A 21,626-nucleotide genomic window follows, 5' to 3' on the forward strand; every position below is an offset into this window, starting at 1 on the left:
CTATTGACATACAGGCAGTAAAGGACTTGGTCCAATGACAGATCCGAAACCTCCAAGTTCCTTAATTCTTCAATGCCTGGATTGCTTGGCCAACCCAGTGTTCTGGAAACACACATTCCGATTGCCAGAACTCCAGTGTGTCCTTAGGAGTTTTGATGAATGTAATTCATTCTTTCTCTGAGCTGGGGTCTTGATGAATGAGCACACCCGTCCTGACAACTCTCATGACACCACCCTTTGACCCTGAGTGACGTGTGCTGAGCCCCTGCGTCAGATCCCCCTCTCTTCCTCCTCCCACTTTTCTCCCTTCAGTTGCTTTTATTGGGGTCTTCTTGTCACAGCAATAGGAAGAAATCAAGACTGGAGAATGGATAAACTGTCACCTGAGAGCCTTAACTGAGACACTGTATGTGACCTGCCAGGAAAGCAGACTGTGGTGACTGGAAAGTCACCGAGACTCGCCAACAGAGGGGAGGAACACAGAGCTGGGGGAAGGGACTCTCTCTAGTCAGTCTAGCTTCTTGCAGATCTCTGGACTGAGCCTCAAGCTGTCCCCAGGAGGGGGACAAATGCTACACAGAAGAAAGTCTAAACCTAATGTGTGTGCCTGCCATGGCCCAAACAAAAAACTGACCTTGAAGGTCTCAGAGAAGGGAGCAGACACTGAACTCTGCATACCATGGCGGGCTTCAGATTTACAGCTGAGGTCCCCTGGTCCCTGTAAGGTCCCTGCCTGTGGTTTTGCCTAAGACAGATTCTGTCATAAGAATGTGAGATTAGGAGTCAGAAATATAATTCCAAAGAGTCTAATCACACATGCCAAGGGGGTCTTGGAATGGGAATCCACAAAGAGACATAATGTCACCAGGCAATGGGTAGCAGAAGTCACTGAAAGCTGATATCAGCTTTGCCTTGATGTCTTCTCTATGAGACAGGGCCTTTCAGAGATGAAGAAAAGCCCAGACGTTCCAGAAAATTCCACCTATGTGTGTTGTTAGTTTCATGTTCTTGACATACGTTTATAGACAGGAGGTATCTTTACACAGCCAGAGAAAGACAGTAGCATGTTTTATTGAAGGCCTTCAAGTTTCAAAGAACTAACTCCTTCTATCTTTAAGACCTGTTGGTGGCGCTGTGGCCTTACACATATGACATCATTGGCAAAGATGTCATGGCACCTGTGAACATGAGCTGGGAAAGTGGTCCTTCAGTCACCCCCGACCTGTGACATGCCCAGAGAGACTAGATGGGGTCACAGAGGGTGCCTGGTGCCAACTCACAACATACTCTTTGTTCCCTTAAGTACCTGTATAAGTGAGGGGGGTCAGCTCATGTTACCCCAAGCTATAGTAACTCCATTACAATCCTCATCTACTTCCACTTGGGTCAGAGCCACTGCTAGACAGTAAGTCACTGAGCCTGGGCAAGAACTGTGCACACGCTGGCGCTGCCTGGCCACCGTGGAATAGTGTCATAGTCAGTGAGGAACCAACAGGGATATTAGGATCAGCGGTGAAACTGGAAACAGTGCTGAGGCAAACAGCTCCTTCTGAACCTTGTGAGTTTTCTCGTCACAGTGTGTCATTTGTTATCACACTGACAGGCCCGGCGCTCCCTGGTTCTGTACTGTCTCTTCATTTTCCTTGTGCATACTCGACTGACCAAACTCTTCTGGAAAACACCTGGCAAGGCTAGGTCTGGAGAGGACACTGAGCTAGAAGCCTGGCAGCTATAAGGCCACGGTGAACTCCTTGGGTTTCTGAATATGCTATTTACTAGCTTCAGGACTAGCAAATAAATGGTCCCTGCCATTTCTACAGTATCATTCACAACGGCTTCTTTCAACTTCTGCAGATAACGCACTAGATGTGCTGCTGAGATGTAGACTGCGGCTGGTCAGCGTCACCTGCTGGCAGCATCCAGTACTACATCCAACCTAACAGTTCAGACTGAGCAGTGGATGAATGAACTAAAAACCGCATGAGCAGAGAGATAAACAACCAATAAAGATGTAAAGACTGTATGGAGGGCCGGTGATGGGAGACGCCATGGTCCAGAAGGTGCCCCAGGTTTCCAAGTTCTTACAAATAAAAAGAAAACTGTGGCTTTTGCTGACCAGTTTCACAGGGAATTATTAAAACACCCATGTGTACCACTAGCAGCTTTCTTTGCCTTGATTTCAGTGCATTCTCTGGGAGACTGCCCCACCTTGTCAGAATTCATGGACAGTGTTGTAATGGGAATGGAAAGTCTCTGGCTTCAGGAATTTGCCTCTGTGGCTTACTAGAACATACCTCTCTCCCAAAGCCTGAGGTCTCCCAATTGTCTACAGTGTATGGTGACTCCTATACAGTCTCAGCTGTTAATTTCGAGATTTCTTTTACATGTGTGACCTCGTGTCATTCTCTGGTCTCTTTCTAGCCATGTGTTCTGAGGCACGATCTCTCACTGGGACCTGAGGCTCCAGCAACCCTCTTTGCTCTGCTCTGACCGTGCTGAGGTTAAGCTACCAGAGGGTGGCACCATGCCTGACTTTACCAAACTCATGTTTGCGTGGCAAGCATTTTAACAACTGACCCGGCTATTTCCTTGTTTCCTCTCCATACCAAATGAAGATGTGCGGCCTGCAGGAGAATCATGTACGGAAACAGGCCCAGGACTGGAGAGATGGCTCAGTGGTTAAGAGCACTGACTGTTCTTCCAGACATCCTGAGTTCAATTCCCAGCAACCACATGGTGGCTCACAACCATCCGTAATGGGCAACTGATGCCCTCTTCTGATGTGTCTGAAGACAGTGACAGTGTATTCACATACATGAAATAAATAAATAAATAAATATTTTAAAAAAGAAAGAGAGAGAAAGAAAGAAAGAAAGAAAAAGAAAGAGAAAGAAAGAAAGAAAGAAAGAAAGAAAGAAAGAAAGAAAGAAAGAAAGAAAGAAAGAAAGAAAGAAAGAAAGAAAGAAAGAAAGAAAGAAAGGAAGGAAGGAAGGAAGGAAGGAAGGAAGGAAGGAAGGAAGGAAGGAAGAAAGAAAGAAAAAGAAAAAGAAAAAGAAAAACAGGCCCGAGACTCACTCATATCGCAAAGCGGCTTTATTGGATTAGTGGCATGGGGGAAGCAGTTCTTCCCGAGAGCAGCATGTGTAGGCATTAGAGTACAGAATCCAGAGGAGGGAGAGGCTGCTTGGGTGGAGGCTGACTCGCCTGGAAACATGGAGTTCTCTAGGGGTCTGCAGCAACCTCGGGGAGCTGGGAGATTCCCTCCTTGAGACTCCTACATATGGGAAAGCGATGCTTCTGTCTCATTCAGCGCTTGAAGAAAAAAAAAGGAGAGCAGAGAAGAGAATCAGTACCCCCCAAGAAGCAGCCGCCAACACCCACATCCTTACCAGCAAGGAAGAACATTTCGCAGAGCAAGGAAAATAAAATCCCCGGGGTTTCCCTAGCTTACCCGTGGGCTCTGGCCTCAGGAACAGGCCCTGTGCCCAGAACACACACCCTGCTCCTTGTCTGGGCTCCGAGGACTTTCCAGCCCTTCAGGGTCTTGGAAAGACTTGTTTATCAGTCCCTGGGGTCACAGAAAGGCTGCCTGCTTACCGGCTTTTCCTGCGGTATTCCTGTAGCGCTTTCTCCGCCACTGTGTCCATAAACTTAGGGTTATCCTTAGAGACTTCTTCTGGTAACACCACTGTGATGGGGTCAGAGTCAAACAGCTTCACCACGACCTCAGTGACACGGGAGGGTTTCTCCGAGTCAGAAGAATGGGTTGTCACCTAGAAGAAGGTAGGAGAGGTCACTACACGATGTTTGCAGAGTGCGCCCTTCTTGGTCAAAGGACGTGGAACTTGTCTTCGCCCCTTCAACCAAATATGGGTCTTCAGGTTATCTGTCACTATGCAAGATGTCTAGAGAATTCTGAGCAAAACCATCTCGATTTGAAGGGATAAATGTTATATCTAAAATGACTAGCCAAGTAGGCACTCCAGAGACTTGAAATGATTTTTGAATGTTTTTCTTTATTGTCATATTTTCTTGTTTTGCTTTGTTCGAGAGAGACCTTCACTATATAGTCTAGCCTGGGCTCGAGATCTCCACTTTCCCACCTCAGTTTCTTCAGTGGTGGCTTACAGGCTGTACTGGCTGGTTTTGTGTATCTACTTAACACAGGCTGGAGTTATCACAGAGAAAGGAGCTTCAGTTGGGGAAGTGCCTCCATGAGATCCAGCTATGGGGCATTTTCTCAATTAGTGATCAAGTGGGGAGGGCCCCTTGTGGGTGGTACCACCTTTGGGCTGGTGCTCTTGGGTTCTATAAGAGAGCAGGCTGAGTAAGCCAGGGGAAGCAAGCCAGTAAGAAACATTCCTCCATGGCTTCTGCATCAGCTCCTCCTTCCTGACCTGCTTGAGTTCCAGTCCTGACTTCCTTTGGTGATGAACAGCTGTGTGGAAGGTATAAGCTGAATAAACCCTTTCCTCCCCAGCTTGTTTCTTGGTCATGGTGTTTGTGCAGAAATAGAAACCCTGACTAAGACACAGGCACTCCCCATGACCCCGGGCCCCACATTGGTTTTGTACAAATGTTAGCCAGTCTATGGTCAAAAAAGGGACGGGGTGGGCAGGGGTCCACGCACTAAAGGAAGCCATCCTCACTGGCTAACAGTGAACCAATTCATGTGTCACTCGGTGTGGCCCTGGAAGGCAGCTTTACAGCCAGGCGGACAGGCTGGCCCAGGCAAGTTGCCCAAAGTTCTCTGTTCTTAGCAAGCCACAGAACCTCTTTCTTTCCTCATCTTGGAAATGAGACTTGGAGATTTGACCTGAAGGGGTGAAGGCATATCAATGCTACCACATGCATGTGGTTTTCCTAGTCCTTGCTGGTGTAAATTGTAGGTGCTCCTGTGGTACCTTTGTCCCACTGCATGTCTAAGAGACACATGTCACCTCTGGATCACACACGGGCCTGAGGCTCATCAGATGACAGGGGTACAACTCACCGTGGAGACCCGAAGGTAGTACTGGTCTTCGCCCTGCGTGAGGTTAGCCAGCTGGGACACCCAGTTGAACTGGTCGTTCAGCTGCTCCAGCAGAGATGAGGTGTTGAGCATCTTGGACTGGAGGGAGTGAAGCAGCTCGTTGTACTGCTGGGTCAGCCTCTCAGCCACGTGGAGCGAGTCGTTCAGCTCCTGGCGCAGGTTAGCCTGGGCAGGATTGTTGGCTGAACAGTCTTCCCAGGGAAGAAGGAAGCAGAAGGCAGAAGCATGAATGGGGTGGTAAAGGGGGTGAAAATGCACTATAACCTTTGAAAGCACTAGTGTTTTGTTTTGTTTTGTTTTTCCCTGGGCTCCTAACATTACAGGAGTGAGGCTGGGAATATTTAACCAGACTCTGAAGGTCTGTCCTGGCCAACTACACATGACGGAACAGCAAAGAGGACGATTAACTCCCTGTGAACTGACCAGTAAGCGCTGCATACTGCGAGCCCGTGTAAAGACCAGGGTGAAAGCAGGGCCATTTGAATGATGGCCAGACCTGACAAATCTGTGGGGAACAGTTTTGGTTTTGCCATATTTTGATTTGTTTTCATTGAGACAGAACCTCACTATGTAGCCAAGACTGGCCTCGGATTCACCACCCTCCTACCTCAGCCTTCGAAATGGTGAGATTATAGGGATGTGCCACCATCCCCAGATTGCCTGGGGAACTGATGAAGGAAAGCAGTTCCTTTTCTGAGGGACTCGTCCACCAAAAAGGAATGCAGCCAGGATACCAAGGACCACGACCACAAGGGCATACCAGGGAGAAACCCCAGCATGTGTTCATGGGCACAGCCCAAGTGTGTCATGCAATCTTAGATAAGTCACTTAGCCATTCTGCAAGACGGAAAAGAGAGCTGTGCCCAGCTCACAAGATCATTCTGGGAACAAACACCTGTGATGTGTTTGCAACAGTGCCCAGCATGTGGCGAGCGCTTGTTAAACAAAATGTGTGTTGTGAAAGATTTTATAATCTGGAGTTAAAAACCAGGGTCTACCGTACTTGGCACTGTGGAGCTAAGTAGCCAGGGGAATGAGCTGTGGGTTGCTGGTGGCTACAGTCAAATTCCATGGAGATAACCACTGTGGACCACAGGTTTGCCATGAGCCACCAGGGTGATGGTGGTGGGCGCTTTAAATGCATCTCATCTATGTGAGAACAATCTGCAGCTGAATTTGATTCTAAGTAAAATTGGTATGGCTCAATGGGAGAGCACTCACCTAGCACGCAGGAGTCACTGAGTTCTACCCCAGCTCCCAAAGAGTGAAGCTCTAGATATAAGGATAATAATAGGCCGGGCACGGGGTGAGGAGTCTCCCAGGGTCTACAGCTCACAGGCAGAGAGCTAGTCTCTGAAGAAGGATGGTTCCCGTGAGCCACTGGTGACCCAGTCAGGTGACCACAGTGCCAGACTATAGCCTGGCACCCGGACTCACCCACAGACAAGATCTCTTGGCACTTCTCGCACTGGCCCTTCATCTTCAGGCATCCTGTGGAGTTGTGGCGGATCTCCTTGCACACCGTGCGGTCATCTTCACCTTCTGGACACACGAGAGGAAAGGGGGGCAGGATGAGGCACATGGCACACTGGAAGGATGCCCACCCGACAGTCCTCCACACCTCTGCTGAGCGCCATGGTCAGGGCAGCTTAGTTGTTTGCTTGCAGACAGGGGATTTCCCCGTGGCTCCCGAGGATATTCCCACGGCTCTCCACAGGTACTGCCTGCCTTCCCACCATCTCCATCAGAGGAGATCTCTCCTGACACATCCCCTCAGCCGTGTGCCTTCTGGCATCACAGCCGTTCCTCATTCTCCTGGGCTGACAGTTCTCCCTTACTGGGTCATTAAGCCCTAGAAAGCATGAGTGCATGCTGACACCACAAACCATCCCTAGGTAATGGAGCTACAAGAGATGTGTATTGGGGGCCAGGCCTCCTTATAATTCTAATGCAAACCATACCATGTAGGGCACGGATGGCAGTAAGTCACACAGCACTAATGAAGAAAATCACTCCTCAGACACTGGCTTCTCGTGTCTATATTACATTTCATCCTAAGGTCACAGCCATGAACATCTTTACAATGATACAGACTCATTGACTGGAGGGGCAGGCCTCTCACACCATACCCTCAAAAGTTCCCAAGAAAGAAAAGCCGAGGTTCTATAGGAAGCTCAGATAGGATCACACCCCGAGTTGGCTGTAAAGAACACAGGCTCCAATCTCTCTAAATGCTAACTGAACCGGGCCCCAGTTTGCCATCTGCATTCCTTTACCCCTGTCCTAGCTCCTTTACCCTGCCAATGGAGAAAATACCAGCCTCACACACTGCTAGGAGGGAGCATAAAACCCTGGAAGAGTCTAAACATCTGGGAGATTCCCATTCCTTCTTGGAAAGAAAGCGATCTGACCTCTTAAGAAATCCACATCCGGGAACTGGAAGGCTGGGCTATGGAGCTGGGCATCCATGGCCTGCTGAGCCTGGTGTATCATCTCAAAGAAAGGCTGGAACATGCTGTGGAAGCTCAGAGGCCCATAGTGGGAGACAGGCAAAAGGCTGCGGACCAAGCGGGACTTGGGATAGAGGAAATGGGGCCTCTTGTGTGGGAAGCCAATGGGGGAGAAATGGTGGGTGTCCTGGGGCTCGTGGGTGAAGAAGCGGTCCTGGAACAGTGTATCTATGATGCCGGATGCCCGCGCGAAGCTGTCCTGCATGGCATCTAGGGCTTGGCTCTGCTGCCGGTCGCTCTCCAACAGGGAGTCGATGCGGTCGCCGTTCATCCAGAAGTAGAAGGGTGAGCTCTGATTCAGAAACTCCTCTAGCTGGGACCCAGAGAAGAACAGTAAGGCGCTGTGCACTTCAGTCTGTAACCCCCTGTGATCACGCAGCAGCTGACCCAAGTTCCTGCTGTTCTGCTCCTGGAGACTCTGTCAAGCCCCATCCACCTCTCACGGCGAAACTCGGAGGCTCACCAGTCTCAGCTGTGGCCATGGAAGACAGCCACCACTCCCACTTAGCTGCTCGGCCTTCAGGAAACAGTGAGTTTTACTGAGTCCCAACCAAGTAAAGCTCACAGGCAGGGTTGGAATTGAGGCAAATATACTAAATATTTTTAATTCCCTTTTCCTATACTAGCATGGGATTTTATTATACCATAAGGCCATTTTACCCAACCGGTTAAAGGTCTTAACTTGGTACCTGACAAGCAAACCTGTGGTGATCGGTTACATCTGCACTCATGTCAGACGTCAACAATCAACCATGACACTAGAAAGGTGTGCAGTCAAGCAACGCCAATCAACTGTACTCAACATATGGAACGAGGCCTATTTCGTGGATTCTCCACATTCCCCATCCAGAACCCAGGCCATGACTCCTTCTCACCTGTCGGCCAACCAGCCCTGAGCCACTCCTGCAGACACGTGCATAGAACTTCATGCAGGTCTGCTTCAGGCAGGGCTTGCACTCTTCCCAGAGGGCCATCATGGTCTCGTTACACACTTCTGGGAATGCCTTCAGCTTCATTTCAGAATCCCTGGTGTCCTCCAGAGCATCCTTCAGGGAGATGACAAGGCCAGGTGAACCACACAGAGACCCAGCCGGTCTCCCCGATCTCTGTACACCGTGCTCCTGCCGCCCACAGCTTTGGTTTAGCGCTTCTGCTGTGCCGTCTCCGCCATGCTCGCCCTCAGAAACCTCTCATCCTTCAGGGCCCAGCCATTCCCTAAGTTCTCCCTGTCCACTCTGATCTGCTGCTCTGACCTGAGGCTCCACCTCTGCCTTATACCACCTCACTGTCTCCTCTCATCTCCCCCAAAGAGGCCAGTCTTATCATTGTTAGAACTGTGGCCCCTGACATGCAAATTGAAGCTATCCAATCAGAAATCAAATCAACCATCAAACTCATTACCATGACCCTAACCCAGTCATGGGCTCCGGGGATGACCAAAATAAAAAATTTAAATTCTCTGCCCGAAGAGATATTATTAGTTTGCTGCAAATGTGTGCCTCTACATATTGATATGGAAAATAAATAAGTGGATGGATGGATCTGTGTGTGTGTGTGTGTGTGTGTGTGTGTGTGTGTGTGTGTGTACCAGAGTCAACATAGATGTTCAAATGTAGAAGACAAGTTAAACAAAGGGTAGCAGGGCAGTCCCCTGTTATCAGTTCTTAGCTACCCATGGTCAACCACAGTCTAAAAATAGTATTGCGGAGGCTGAAGAATTGAGATATTTTGAGGGTGGGAGAAATCACATCTGCATAACCCTCTGTATGATATAATATTGTAACTGTTCTATTTTATTGTGGCTGTTTATACCTTTCTGTCTGTAACTTATAAACTAAGCATTATCATGGGTAGGAACACACACGTAGGATGAAACCCATCTCTAGAGGGCATGGTACTATCACAACTTCAGCTCCTACTGAGGGCTTTGAAAGCTGCTCCCGTCCCTGCAGCTGAGTTGGATGAAGGGATGTCTAAAGATAGATTACGAGGATTTTACATCACTTTAAATGTTGCAATAAGCACGTTCGTGTTAAAAGTCATCTTGAATACAGAAGAAAAGAGTGGGAAGTGGCTGGGTGACGCCATGACCCCCACCCCTACCCCACCCCCACCCCCACCCCAGCCCTACCCCACCCCTACCCCACCCCCACCCCCAAGTCCTGCACCAGGCAGGGTTAGAAAAACCTTCAGGCCCTGGGCCAGAGTTACGAGGAAACCAGATCCAAGGCCTCAGGCCTGAGGCTCCCACAGTGACTGTGCTTCCCTGCATTAGGGAAGCCCTGCAAGGACTGCCCTGGACAGACACCATGGCATCCCAGCATGCACCTGCCCACCGCGTCCCCGAGTCCCCTCCTCCCCTCCAGCAGGGAGAGCGGGCTAAGTCAAGGGCTCGGCCCTACCTCTTTCTTCTTCTTGGCTTCCTCTAAACTGTTGAGCAGCGACTTGCGCTCTGCGTTGGTTTTTTCGATGAGGGTCTTTATGTGCTTCACTCCCTGGACGGCGTTCTGAATCTCCTTATTAACATACCTACTCCCTTGAGTGGACAGTTCTGTGAGAGAGAGGAAGGCACAGTGACTTCAGAGGGAAAATAATGGCTGGAGAAATAGCCCAGGAGCCAGCGGGAGGGTGAGAAAGCCATGCTCTGAGGGTAGGTTGGGGGTCAGGCTGAGACGGCATCACTATTGCCCCAAGCCTGTGGCCGTCCTCCCGGCCTCATTCCTGCCTCTATGTCTTCACGCCACAGCTCAGAAACACAGGAGTGGTACAGACAGAGGCAGCCATACGATGACTGACCCCACCATGCCACCCCGGGGGGAGCCGACAGCCACAGAGGCTATTTCAAGGAAAACAGAAAAGAAAAAAGGGAGGTAATCTCCTAAGCATCAAAATATAATAAAAGTGCCATTTTGGATATGATCTTTGTGAAGCTCAGGTTAACCCAATCTTTCTTTGTTACAATGATGCACAGTGTCAGGTGATGAGGACCGGGAGATGAATGAAATAGCACCAGACACCATGGAAACGGGAAGATAAATGAAGAGCTGTGGTCACCATGGAGACCGTAACCAAGACACGGCCCCGGGTGATGGAGGCAATGACACATCATGTCACAACAGTACCACTCACTTATCCTGTGTCAAGTGCCATCTCCCACACTTCCACAGTGTTCTACCTGATGCCCTTGCCAAACACATCCAAAGAGAAGGGGGGAGGGGCTGTTGTCCCAAGGGCAGGAGTTTCAGTGATGTAGCGGCGGGACTAAGCCCGAAAGCCAATGGTCCAAGCAGAGCTCGTGGTTGATAACGTGTCCTGCCCTTGAAGTGTGCTAAGAGAATATATTTTAAGCCGGGCGGAGGTGGCGCACGCCTGTAATCCCAGCACTCTGGGAGGCAGAGGCAGGTGGATTTCTGAGTTCGAGACCAGCCTGGTCTACAGAGTGAGTTCCAGGACAGCCAGGGCTATACAGAGAAACCCTGTCTCGAAAAAACCAAATCCAAAAAAAAAAAAAAAATTAAAAAATAAAAAAAAATAAATGAGAATATATTTTAAGTGTCTGAGTCCAATGATAAACTGAGGGGATGGACGGCTGACAAGAGGAATCACCTCACCGTGCGTATCCATACCAGAGAATCAGATCACATTGCCTTTCGTGAAGATCCCCACAGACCTGGTCAGCTATGAGCAAGAGGTTTGGAGAGAAGGAGGGAAGAAAGGCAGGTTTCAAGAAAAGCCTTGGAAGATGGGGAGGAAGGGAGAGGGTGCTCTCAGACGACTGCCCTTTTCCAGAGGAGACTGGTGAAACCAGGTGGGTTTCCAGGGGCGGGAGGTGGGAGTGGGGGAGGGTTTGTTTTGGAGACACATTGGTGAGAACCCTGGATGTCACACAAAGGGGAGACTGACAAAGTTTCAAAGGGTCCGGGCACAGCTTTGAGAGAAGAGTAAGAGTCCAGGTGAGGGGACCAGGAGGGAATGAATGAATGACATGCAGCCAACGGAGGGGCTTGAGACAGGCTAATGACTAGAAGGCACCTGACCACAAAAAAAAAAAAAAAAACCGCCAAGGCGGGGAGAGAACAGAGGGCGTGGACAGACCCAGAGTGCAGAATGAAAACAGCCCTCAGCACTTGGGCACTGAGCTTTGAGGGGTGGCCCTGCCCAGCCCCTACCACATCCACCGGAGGGACCGTGGCTTAGCCGGCTGACCTTGGAGCTCATTGTCGGAGACCTCCTGCTCTCCCAGGACTGTGCCACTGTCCCAGGTCAGCAGCAGTCCCACGCACAGCAGGAGAATCTTCATGATGTGACCTCCTTGGAGTCTGAAGTCCTGAAAAAAAAAAAAAAAAAAAAAACAGAATGTCATGGGAACCGCTGGGCCGCTTCCGGGTTTTCTGCACCCCACTCCAGCTCCATGAGAAGGGAGATGGGGTGGGATTGGAACCCGTGGCCCTCATCTGTCTCCTCATCTAGCATCACCACAGTTTACTTCTGAAGAACGGGGGAGCAAAACCCAGATCAAACTGACTCCTTCAGAAGACGCTGGAGGCGGCGAGACCCTGGGAAGAACTGTGGTTCGGCTGCACAGAGGACTCAGGCTCTCTGGGGTTGGAGGGGCCAAGCTCCAAGCTGAAGCCCTTTCTTCCCATAAGAGCCCTAGGCAGGGCAGATGAGTTTCCTGTGTCCAGACCTCTTTGTCTCCAAAGCACATTTAACATGACAAATACTAAAGATGCCTCTCCTGAAGCGGCCACAAACATCCCTGGCCTATCCCCTTCCATGGGACCACACCCCCTCTCACAGCACAGCCCTGAGCTCCCTTTAGGGGAGCCCTCAGCCTTCCAGGGCTAGCCAAGTGTTCTTTTCAGGAGTCCGTGGTAATATGCACGCCCTTCCATCAGCACGGGAAATTCAATCCATCTCACCGTCTCTGGGTGAGGCTTGTGCCGGGCTGAGTATGGATTGGGGAGGGGGTGGGGTAAAAACAAATTGGGAAGGAAAGGAATTTAGGACTCAGAGAAGGCAGAGCTAGAAAAGGGAAGGACAAAGCCCGAGATTAGCAGTGACCCCCCCCCCCGAAAACCCCTTCAGGAGGACCAGCTCATTGGCTCCAGCAAATCCCTTTCACATGCCTGTCCCCTCTAAGCCTGAACTAGCATGCTCTGCCAAGATGTCCCTGCCACCACCACTGGGCCAGCTGCCCTGAGCCGGGGACACAGGCCGAAGCCCCAGTATTACACAATGGATCCTTTCCCAGAAGCTGGGTTGGTTGCATAAAACAACACACACACACACACACACACCTTGCATCTCCAACCCTGCCCAGAATAGCTTATCTGGGCTCACCAGCTTCCTATAGCCACCGGAACAGGGAAAGGGGCGCGATCTCTCTTCCTGGAACAGCTCACTCTTAAAACCTGCTCTCAGCTAGGCAGGCCATCAGCACGCTGGGCAGATCATTAAGAGGCAAGGCCTCTGCTGAGGCGTAATTATGCAGGCAGAGGAGAGGAGTGGTGTGGGAGAAGAGATGGGCACTGTCCCAGGGACGGGCGGGTGGCTGGGCCAGCCTGGTTCATGACCCTGAGGAAGGCCCTGATCTCATAGACCCCCCCAGGGGCTCGCTGAGGCCTGAAATGCCCCAGGCAGGGACAGACCCCTTGCCACATCAGAGACAGAGCCACAGAAATGTCTGTAGGTGGGAGTAGCCTCAAGCGTGACCATTTTTGGAAAAGCCATTTAACAGCCTTGGAAATGGCTTCTGATCCCAGGACAGTACTGTGCCCAGAAGAGGCAGCAGGGCAGCCAAAGAAGACCATTGAATGGGAGGCCAAGCAGTATCCAGATGCGCTGCAGGGAGCCTGGGGCCTGGAGAGCCACCAAGTTCCCAAATAAGAGGGAAGGGTTGCTCCTTCTTTACCCAGCCTCGGCATTTTGGAATTGCCAATGCCAATACCTGTTGGGCTTCCCAAGACACACTGCAATCCCGAGGAAGAATGCGGCCCTCCAAAATCTCATTGCAATATTCTTTCCTTGAAAACTAAAGTCAGAAATCTCCCAGCCTTGGTTTCTTTGTACCATGGACCTGATACAGACCTCAAAGAAGCGATCCTCTAGTCTGTAAATCTAAGATCAGACTCCCCTGCGGTCTGCTGGTAATATGGACTCCAGGTCAGAATCTGCTTGTCTCCCAAGCTTCCTCCAGGTGCTGTGGTGTTGGTCCGAGGACAATGCCGCCTAGCCCGCTGCCTCCCCTCTACACTGACTCACTTCCTGTCATCATTTGGAGACTGGCCTACTGCCTGGCTGCCAACTACCCTGGACGCATCAGCCCCGCCAGGGCCAAGGACCTCCTTATCTGGTAGGAAAACACAGCCTCTTCCATTGTGGTGTCTTTTCTCCATGTTGTTTTCAATGCATTTTTACAAACCATCCTTTCATAGGTCCTGTTTCCAAATATTTCTTAAAGTCACACATTTGCTGCTGCCTAATATTCCATTGACTGCCTACCATTTGCAGTTTGTTTTATTATTCTCACAAGGTCAGACACTAAATTGTACTCTCGTGAGCTTCCTGTTAGAGAACTTGAATGGACTCTTGAATCCTAACTTCTTCCTTTAAAAACAGCACCAGCGCCGTTTTTAAAACTGGGTCCAGAAATTCTGGAAAGCCAAAGGGCTTCAGTTTCTTATTCATAGAAGAGCGTTTGGAGGCTGAACCTCTAATGGTCTCCAGGTCTCAGATTACCATCTATAAAATGATCCGGTGGGATCAGACATCTTGGGCCTGGTGGAGCATTTCTCTAAAGAACTGAATGCACGCATTCAGCTCAGTAAGGCGGGTCTGGATGTCTACAGCACGTCCATAAATACACAGCATCTTATTTATTATGTGCTGTCCCAGGAGCTGGAAGGGAGATCCAAATGCAATGACTCATGCCCGTAAGACAACAGCCACTACAGAGACCCGCACCTACTCGCGGCACTCAGCCACTCACGCCCCTGCACCTCCCACATCTCACTGCAGCCTTCAAGCCTCAGTTTACCCATTTTTGCAAAAGGAACATCTTTGCATGTGGCCTATTGAACAGTTTTGACATTGTGATCCGGGTTAAAGAACAGGGGGACTCTCTAGTCTGAACCAGCAGGCACCTCCCCAACCCAGTGCTCCGCTGCCTGGTGATGGGGCTCTAGCCACCTCCCACTTCCCCACTGCTGCGCCAGCTCTCCGCCTGGCTGCTACCCTTGCGCTCCCATCCCTGCCGCCGGTGTGGCTTCGGGGCTGGGGAAGGAAAGGTGCAGCTGTCTCACCGGTCTGCGGCTTGGCTCCAGTGCGCTCCTCCTGGTGACGCGGGTGGTGAGCTATGGGGAAAGCGCCCTATTTATAGAGCTCTGCTCAAGTACACCCCCTTTGGGGCTGGCTGCAAACCTGCGTGACTCAAGCCCAGAGAATGCCGGGGAATGCACCAGGAGCTTTCTGGAAGCCTGGGGGGAGGAGGGGAGGCGCAGCACCCAGCGGGGGGCACCAGGGGGCGCATGGGCATCACAAATGACCGCGCTGGTTGCCAGAGGGACTCTAGACTCTATTCCCTGCGAGCTACCAAAAACCTCACAACCAGGCACCAACCGAAGAGCCTTATGGGAAGAGGAATCCATACACTACGGCCGGTCGGCTCCTAGCCCAAAACTGGCTTAAGATTTCACCGCCCGACGCCCAGTTTATTGCACGTTCATCTTTCCCATCGTTCTCGCCTTTTCTTTGCTCCCATTTTAATGGGAGAGTAACAGAAACACTGAAGGTGGCACAGGCATCGTGCTAGGGAAAATTATACACGAAGTACTCGGATCCCTAAACGCTACTCTGGGCTGCTTGCTGGTCCCTTGGCAGACAGATGGAGGAAACAGAGACAATCATACAGCCAGTAACCCAGCAGGCCTCCCCTGTCTCTGAGGTACATAAAGCTTAAACATGGCTTCCACACACTCGGGACCCAGTCAGGCAGGGTGGGTTTCACTGGGTTTGGACCTAGGAATCTTACACCTATTTTCAAGTATACTACCTCACTTTCTTCAGTGGTACAGCCACTGGTAAGGTAACCATGTTCCTCCTGTAAATAACCCTTCACACCATGCTCCTGTGAGCAACACTAATGAAATTTATGAGAGGAGAAGAGAAAGAAGAGATTATGGGAGGAAGAAAAGGACAAGAAAGAGAAATGAAGGGGGCAAATAAATCAAATATATATACACACACACATATGACTATGCCCTTATTAAACTCATCATGTATAATTAATATATACTAATACAATTTTTTTAAACAAAAACTACTTAGTCTCAGACTTGGCATTCACATTGGTTTCTGAACAAGAAGCCTGTGGTGGAAGTTCTCCATGGAGCCCTGCTAAGTAGCTAGGTCTGTGTCCAGAGGTGCTGAGAGGTTGGTTCCCTAGCTGATTTTTGCTGAAAGCAGGAACATCTGTTACAGGCATCTCTGGAAAGGAGGAACAACATAGAAGCCCCCACCATGCTGCTTCTTGGGGGAGAAGCCACACTTCCCACTCTGGACCCTGGAATATTTGAGTATCAAGAGACAGGGCAAGAGCCTGGCATTCCCCTCAAGCTGGTCAGGAACCAATGCGGGCAATGCAGTTTGGGCGGCAGGCCTTAAAAATTATCAAAAAGAAAACTGACTTGAAGGAGAAACATGTGGTTGAGAGCTGACTTTCCCTTTCATATCTATAAAGGAGCAGCCATGGGGTGAGATTTCCACTTGCCCAAGGCCCTGAGGCTGTGGTGATGAGGTCCTTTCCCAAAAGGCAGCCTACAGGAAACGTCTAGGCTTGGGCAGAAGTGGGCTAAAGCTGGCTATGGTCCCAGCTGTGCCCCGAGGCACCCGGTGCCTTTAGACAAACTCCTCTGCCCTTGGGCCTTAGTTTCTTCCGTCTGGGAAAGATGAATCTGAAATGAGTCCTCACTAAGGCTTTCTTTAGCCTAACCTGATTCAGTGCCAAGTTTGGGAAGATAACTAACCAGAAAAAGTCAACAGAAACTTGGAGGAATGTTTCTTCCTCCCCCCACCCCACCCCCTCGAAAGTTCTCTTTGTTTTCTTTATAAAGAAAAATAAAAAGAAAGAAAGAATTATCAGTAACAGCTACATTTTCCATGGACACGGATGTCTTTGTAACGTTTTTTGATCAGCAGCTTCCTCCCCTGTGTGTAGTAGGCACAGGGGTACAATAGCAATGTCTCTAAAAGCTCTCCTTTGGAGATTAGGCAGGAAGATGTGTCCTAGTTAGCAGAAGTAGGGGATCGGGGAGAGGGAGATTAAGGACTCCCCCGCAACGGTTACAAGTGTCCACTTTGCTCCCGTTCCCAAGCACACGAGGTTTGGGAATTCTGCTTTGAGCAAACTGACATAAATCTTGAATTCATGTGATTATCCGGGTGCAAGTGTATGCAAATGGACACATGTGCATGTGTGAGACCACGGGACAACCTCAGGTGTCACTCCAAAGGTGCCATCCAACTGTTTGTACCTTAGGCAGGCTCCCTCCCTGGCATGGAGCCCACCAGCTGCACACAATCTGTATGATCCTCTCTGCCTTCCCAGTTCTGGGGTTATAAGTATGGGCCACGTTTTACACGAGTACCAGGAATCCATCTCAGATCCTCATGCCTCTGCCTTACCAACCACCTCATCTCCCCAGTGCTAAGTTTTCAGTATTCTAGGAAAACTGCAGAAGACCTGGTTGACCCTCACCCAAGACCCTCTTTCTACTTGTACCTCAGCCTCCCCCCAGGAGTTCTCCTGCTTCTATTTGGATGCTGTCAACCTGAGAACTGGCTACTTCCCTGGCAAGCAATTAATTCTTTAAGAAAGCCATCTCTGGTAGAGCTCTCTGGCTCCCATAACAGCTGGCCCTGAGTCCAGTTCTGCCCTTAGAACCATACAAAGAAATCCCACGTATATCTCCCAAATTCCATCTTAGTATTGAAGCCAAATCAGTCTGCTTCCCCTGGAGGCCTGGAACCGGAAGCTCCTTGCTTGTCTTCATCTGCAGACCCTTCCAGGCTTTGACCTTCTGACCTTGGAGCTCTCGAAACACCCCCAATCCAGCTCTGAGTTTGTCAATGCCAGGGGTGACCGGACCACGCAGAGCAGAACAGGAGCACCACACCCTTATCCTAAATGCTCCACATTAGCCTTGAGCTAGGTGCTGAGTCATGGACCCGTGCTGCTGTGACTGATAGCTTCACCTTGGCTTCTTTGCTCTGTGGTGGTGGGGAAGAGTGCAGGAGGAAGAACAGAGCTTTGTGGGGGGCTGTTTTTTCCCCTTTAAGCTTTGCTCAGCATCTCTGGCTCCCAAATGTCCTTGCATCTGAGTGTCTACTTGGTGCCCTTGGTACACCCCGCAATCCTCCCATTAGCCTGGTCAGTGAGCTCAGCATGCAACCAGGAAGCGTCAGTTACCAAGGTAACAAACTAAAAGAGGACACAGCAGAGTCCCGTGACCCACACTAAAAAGCAATCTTTCAGCGGTGATTATTTAAGGGCACATTAAGTCAATCACATGATGAAATCATGGATAATAAAATGGTAAATGATTGAATCTGCCAGAAGTTGAAATAGGTTCTTTAGCATCTTTTCTTGGGTGTCCATGAGATCCAGAAATGCTTTATGGGCTGGGCCTTCTCATCTGGAATTCCCCAGGAGAAAGGACTGTGGCTACTCAATCCTGAATTGCCCTCCCTCACCCTCAACCTTCTGAGGGGGAATTTCCAGACCTCAGTGCTATCAGTGCTAGCCACAATCTACCCCACTAGGGTGGAGCGCTTGGACCAAGGTGAAGTCCATTCTTCCAGATCTACAATTTCCTGAATTAAGCAGGCTACCCAGCTGAGCAGTGGAGCCATGGAGCCAACAGACACTGAGCAGACTCAGTGGGGAAGGGTCTCACCCCAACCTTAAATTCTCAGTCACCCATTAAAATGTGGACCTCGATCAGCAATCTGTTGTCCTGGTCTCCTCCCTTTCTCGCCGCCTTCCCATCCATCCTCAGCTTCCCTTCTGATATAACTGCGGGCAGCTACATATATATATTTGTATATGTATATGTGTATGTGTATGTGTATCCAAGTAAAAGCAGCTGCAGTTTAGAAACACAATTTGCAAATTGCTGGCTTATGCTTTACTGTGTTAGATCTTCTCTATATCATAGTGTGATCTCTCGTTACAGAGAGCATGGGGGAGGGGACTCAGAAGACCTCTAGCAGGTATTTGTCCACTCTGGCTGAAGTCCCTGCAGTTTCCTCCAGACAACGGCCTCCCGTGTCTTACTCCTAAGACAATAAGCGATATAGTGTCCTTTCTTCTACAAGCCAACTCTTCATCAGCTGAAAACCCAAATTGTATCTGATCTTACCTCTGTTTCCTTCAACCTCCTTCTCACATAGGATGCCAAGTACCTCTCACTCTCTTCATCCCTACCCCAAACATACTCCATTTTGTCTTTCTGTGTGGCTTTTAGACTAAATGCAGGACACCTGTTTGGGTGAGTAGCTGAAACAGCAGCAAACAATTTCTATTTGTGATTTCACGAGCCCTGCCTCTGCTCACTTTTGTATGATGCTATACAATACTGTGCTCCTCACACTGATGGAAGCTGACCTGTGGCTGGGAGACAGGCAGACATTGCCGACTCCATATTGCCTCAGATATTTAAGGGAAAAAAGTGAATACATAGTCAGTAACCAATCTCTCTATCTGTCTTACTGTCAGCGTCTTTCTGAGTTTCATGCTTCTAGTACAGTATGTGTGTTTACAAACAAACATGTAAGTAAAAAAGAGATTTCTGACCCCTTCTCTTCTTTTTAAAGAGAAATGCCAAGGAGCCAAGATGGCGCTGCCAACAGCAACAATTTGCTCTACCCCATTGTGGTGCTCTTAGATGAACTCTGCAATGAGGACACTCAGCTTTGTCTCAATAGTATCAAGAAGCTCTCCACCACTGCCTTGGTCCTTGGCATTGAATGCACCAGAAAGAAGCTCCCGCCTTTCCTTACAGGTACCGGTAACCTATGATGAAGACGAGGTCCTCTTGGCCTTGACCGAATAGCTGGGAGCCTTCACCGCTTTGGTGGGAGGACCTGAGTATGTGCACTGTCTGCTGCCACCCCTTGAGTCACTGGTCACAGTGGAATAGACAGTAGCGTGAGACAAGGTGGTAGAATCCTTGTGGGCCATCTCACATGAGCACTCACCTTCCTATTTAGAGACTTACTTTGTGCCTCTGGTGAAGCGGCTGGTGGCTGGAGACTGGCTCACCTCCTGCACCTCAGCCTGTGGTCTTCTCTCTCCCCCTGAGTATGCAGTGCTGAGAAGGCAGAACTTCCACAGTCCCTCCGGAACCTGTTCTCGGATGGCAACCCCATGGTGTGGCGGGCCGCTGCCTCCAAGCTGGGGGAGTTTGCTAAGATGTGAGGATTGTCCAGACTGAGATCAACCCCATATCCTTTAACGTGTCTGTCTGTGATGAGCAGGACTCGGTGCAGCTGCTGGCAGTGGAAGCGTGAACATCACTCAGCTTCTGCCCAGGAGGGCCTGAGGGCCTTAGCGATGCCCACCTTGAGACAGACTGCTGACGAACAAGTACTCGATACACGGTAGCTGACAAGTTCACAGAGCTCTAGAGAGCAGTGGGGCCTGAGACCACCAAGACAGATCTGATGCCTGCCAGAACCTGAGGAAGGACTGTAAGGCCAAGTGAGGGCCACAGCCTCCCATAAGATCAAAGAGTTCTGTGAAAATCTCTCAGCTGACAACCAGGAGAATGTGACTGTTACCCAGATCTTGTCCTGCATCAAGGAGCTCACATCAGATGCCACCCAACATGTCAAGTCAGCAGTGGCTTCAGTCATTACGGTCCCCTCTCCCATTCTGGGTAAAGACGCCACCACCAAACACCTCTTGGCCCTTTTCTTGGCTCAGGTGAAGGACATGTGTCCTGAGGTACACATGAACATCCTCTCCAACCTGAATTGTGTGAACGAGATGATTGGTGTCTGGCAGCTCTCTCGGTCCCTGACTCCTGCCATTGTGGAACCAGCTGGGGATGCCAAGTGGCGAGTGTGGCTGGCCATCACTGACTACATGCTTCTGCTCCTGGACAGCTCAGTGTGGAATTTATTGATGAGAAACTCAACTCTGTCTATGGCCTGGCTAGTGAATCGTGTCTATGCTATCTGCAAGGCTGCCACCAGCAACTTCAAGAAGCTAGGGGGAGAAGTTTGGAAAGGAGTGGGCCCGTGCCGCTATTGTCCCCAAGGTCTTAGCCATTTTTTGAGACCCTGACTATCCACATCACATGAGTACTACACTCTTCTGCATCAGTGTGCTGTCTGAGGTCTGTGGGCAGCCAGGGTATCACCACCAAACACATGTCACCCACAGTTCTTTGTATGGCTGAGGACCCAGTCACCTATGTCTGCATCAATGTGGCCAAGTTGCTACAGAAGAAAGAACCCATTCTTGACAACAGCACCCTGCAGAGTGAAGTCAAGCTCATCGTGGAGAACCTGACCAAGATGTGGACGTCATGTTCTTCTCCCAGGAGACTCTGACTGTTCTATCTCTTGCCAGATGCTAGAAAAAGCAGCAGACCTCTGGTGTCTACCTCCAATCCCCACAAAGCTACCTCCCTTAGGGAAGTGGTGGTGACCAATGACTGTCACTCTCTGTGACACTCCCTGTGCTGACCCTTCTCCAGCACGGTTCAGTTCCTCCTCTCTGTAGCCTGGGAAGACTTTTCTGTCCACCTCCCAAGGGACTGGGACAGTACAATTGGGCAGGACAGCAGCCTGAAAGGAAGGAAGGGGTGCTTATTCCCACTCATGTTGAGAGAGATGGGAGCATCCTAGGTCACTGGCTCTTGCTGCTGTAGTGGGGAGCACTCCTCCATCTAAACCCCAACCTTGTGTGTGTGTGTGTGAATTGTATTGTGCCATTTTACTTTATTCCTTTCTCTACTTTTTACGGAAAAATCAAGGTGTAGAAATTTTTAAAAAATTAAAAATTAAAATTAAAGGCA

General features: G+C 50.0%; 1 protein-coding gene, 1 long non-coding RNA gene and 1 pseudogene across 3 annotated transcripts; 2 read left to right on the forward strand and 1 right to left on the reverse strand.

Annotated features, from left to right (window-relative positions):
- Positions 1 to 3,075: 3,075 nt before the first annotated feature.
- On the reverse strand, positions 3,076 to 14,960 carry Clu (clusterin). Of its 2 annotated transcripts, none has more exons than XM_052191153.1 (9): positions 14,847 to 14,960; positions 11,749 to 11,869; positions 9,945 to 10,093; positions 8,418 to 8,588; positions 7,444 to 7,855; positions 6,470 to 6,574; positions 4,994 to 5,223; positions 3,598 to 3,773; positions 3,076 to 3,312 (listed from the first exon to the last, which is right to left on the reverse strand). In XM_052191153.1, exons 2-9 carry the CDS (start codon positions 11,840 to 11,842, stop codon positions 3,303 to 3,305), a joined length of 1,347 nt encoding a protein of 448 aa, XP_052047113.1. In that variant the 5' UTR covers positions 11,843 to 11,869; positions 14,847 to 14,960; the 3' UTR covers positions 3,076 to 3,302. The 2 variants fall into 2 exon arrangements, with proteins under 2 accessions (XP_052047113.1, XP_052047114.1); XM_052191154.1 differs by lacking the exon at positions 14,847 to 14,960 and adding an exon at positions 13,633 to 13,731.
- LOC127691386 (uncharacterized) lies at positions 4,358 to 6,523 on the forward strand. Its single transcript, XR_007979256.1, has 2 exons — positions 4,358 to 4,449; positions 5,356 to 6,523. It is a non-coding gene; the product is annotated as an uncharacterized LOC127691386 (long non-coding RNA).
- On the forward strand, positions 13,845 to 21,626 carry LOC127691385 (serine/threonine-protein phosphatase 2A 65 kDa regulatory subunit A alpha isoform-like; annotated as a pseudogene).

This window comes from Apodemus sylvaticus, chromosome 8 (assembly GCF_947179515.1).
Source record: "Apodemus sylvaticus chromosome 8, mApoSyl1.1, whole genome shotgun sequence".
NCBI lineage: Eukaryota > Metazoa > Chordata > Mammalia > Rodentia > Muridae > Apodemus > Apodemus sylvaticus.

Bases quoted from the DNA above. Each gene is read 5' to 3' on its own strand.
- Clu (XM_052191153.1), bottom strand. From the start codon at position 11,842: ATGAAGATTCTCCTGCTGTGCGTGGGACTGCTGCTGACCTGGGACAGT. The intron at 6,575-7,443 runs GTCAGATCGCTT...TCGTGTGTCCAG, and splicing joins GGATGTGGATTTCTTAAGAG to AAGGTGAAGATGACCGCACG. The intron at 5,224-6,469 runs GTGAGTCCGGGT...TTCCCTGGGAAG, and splicing joins CCAAGAGATCTTGTCTGTGG to ACTGTTCAGCCAACAATCCT.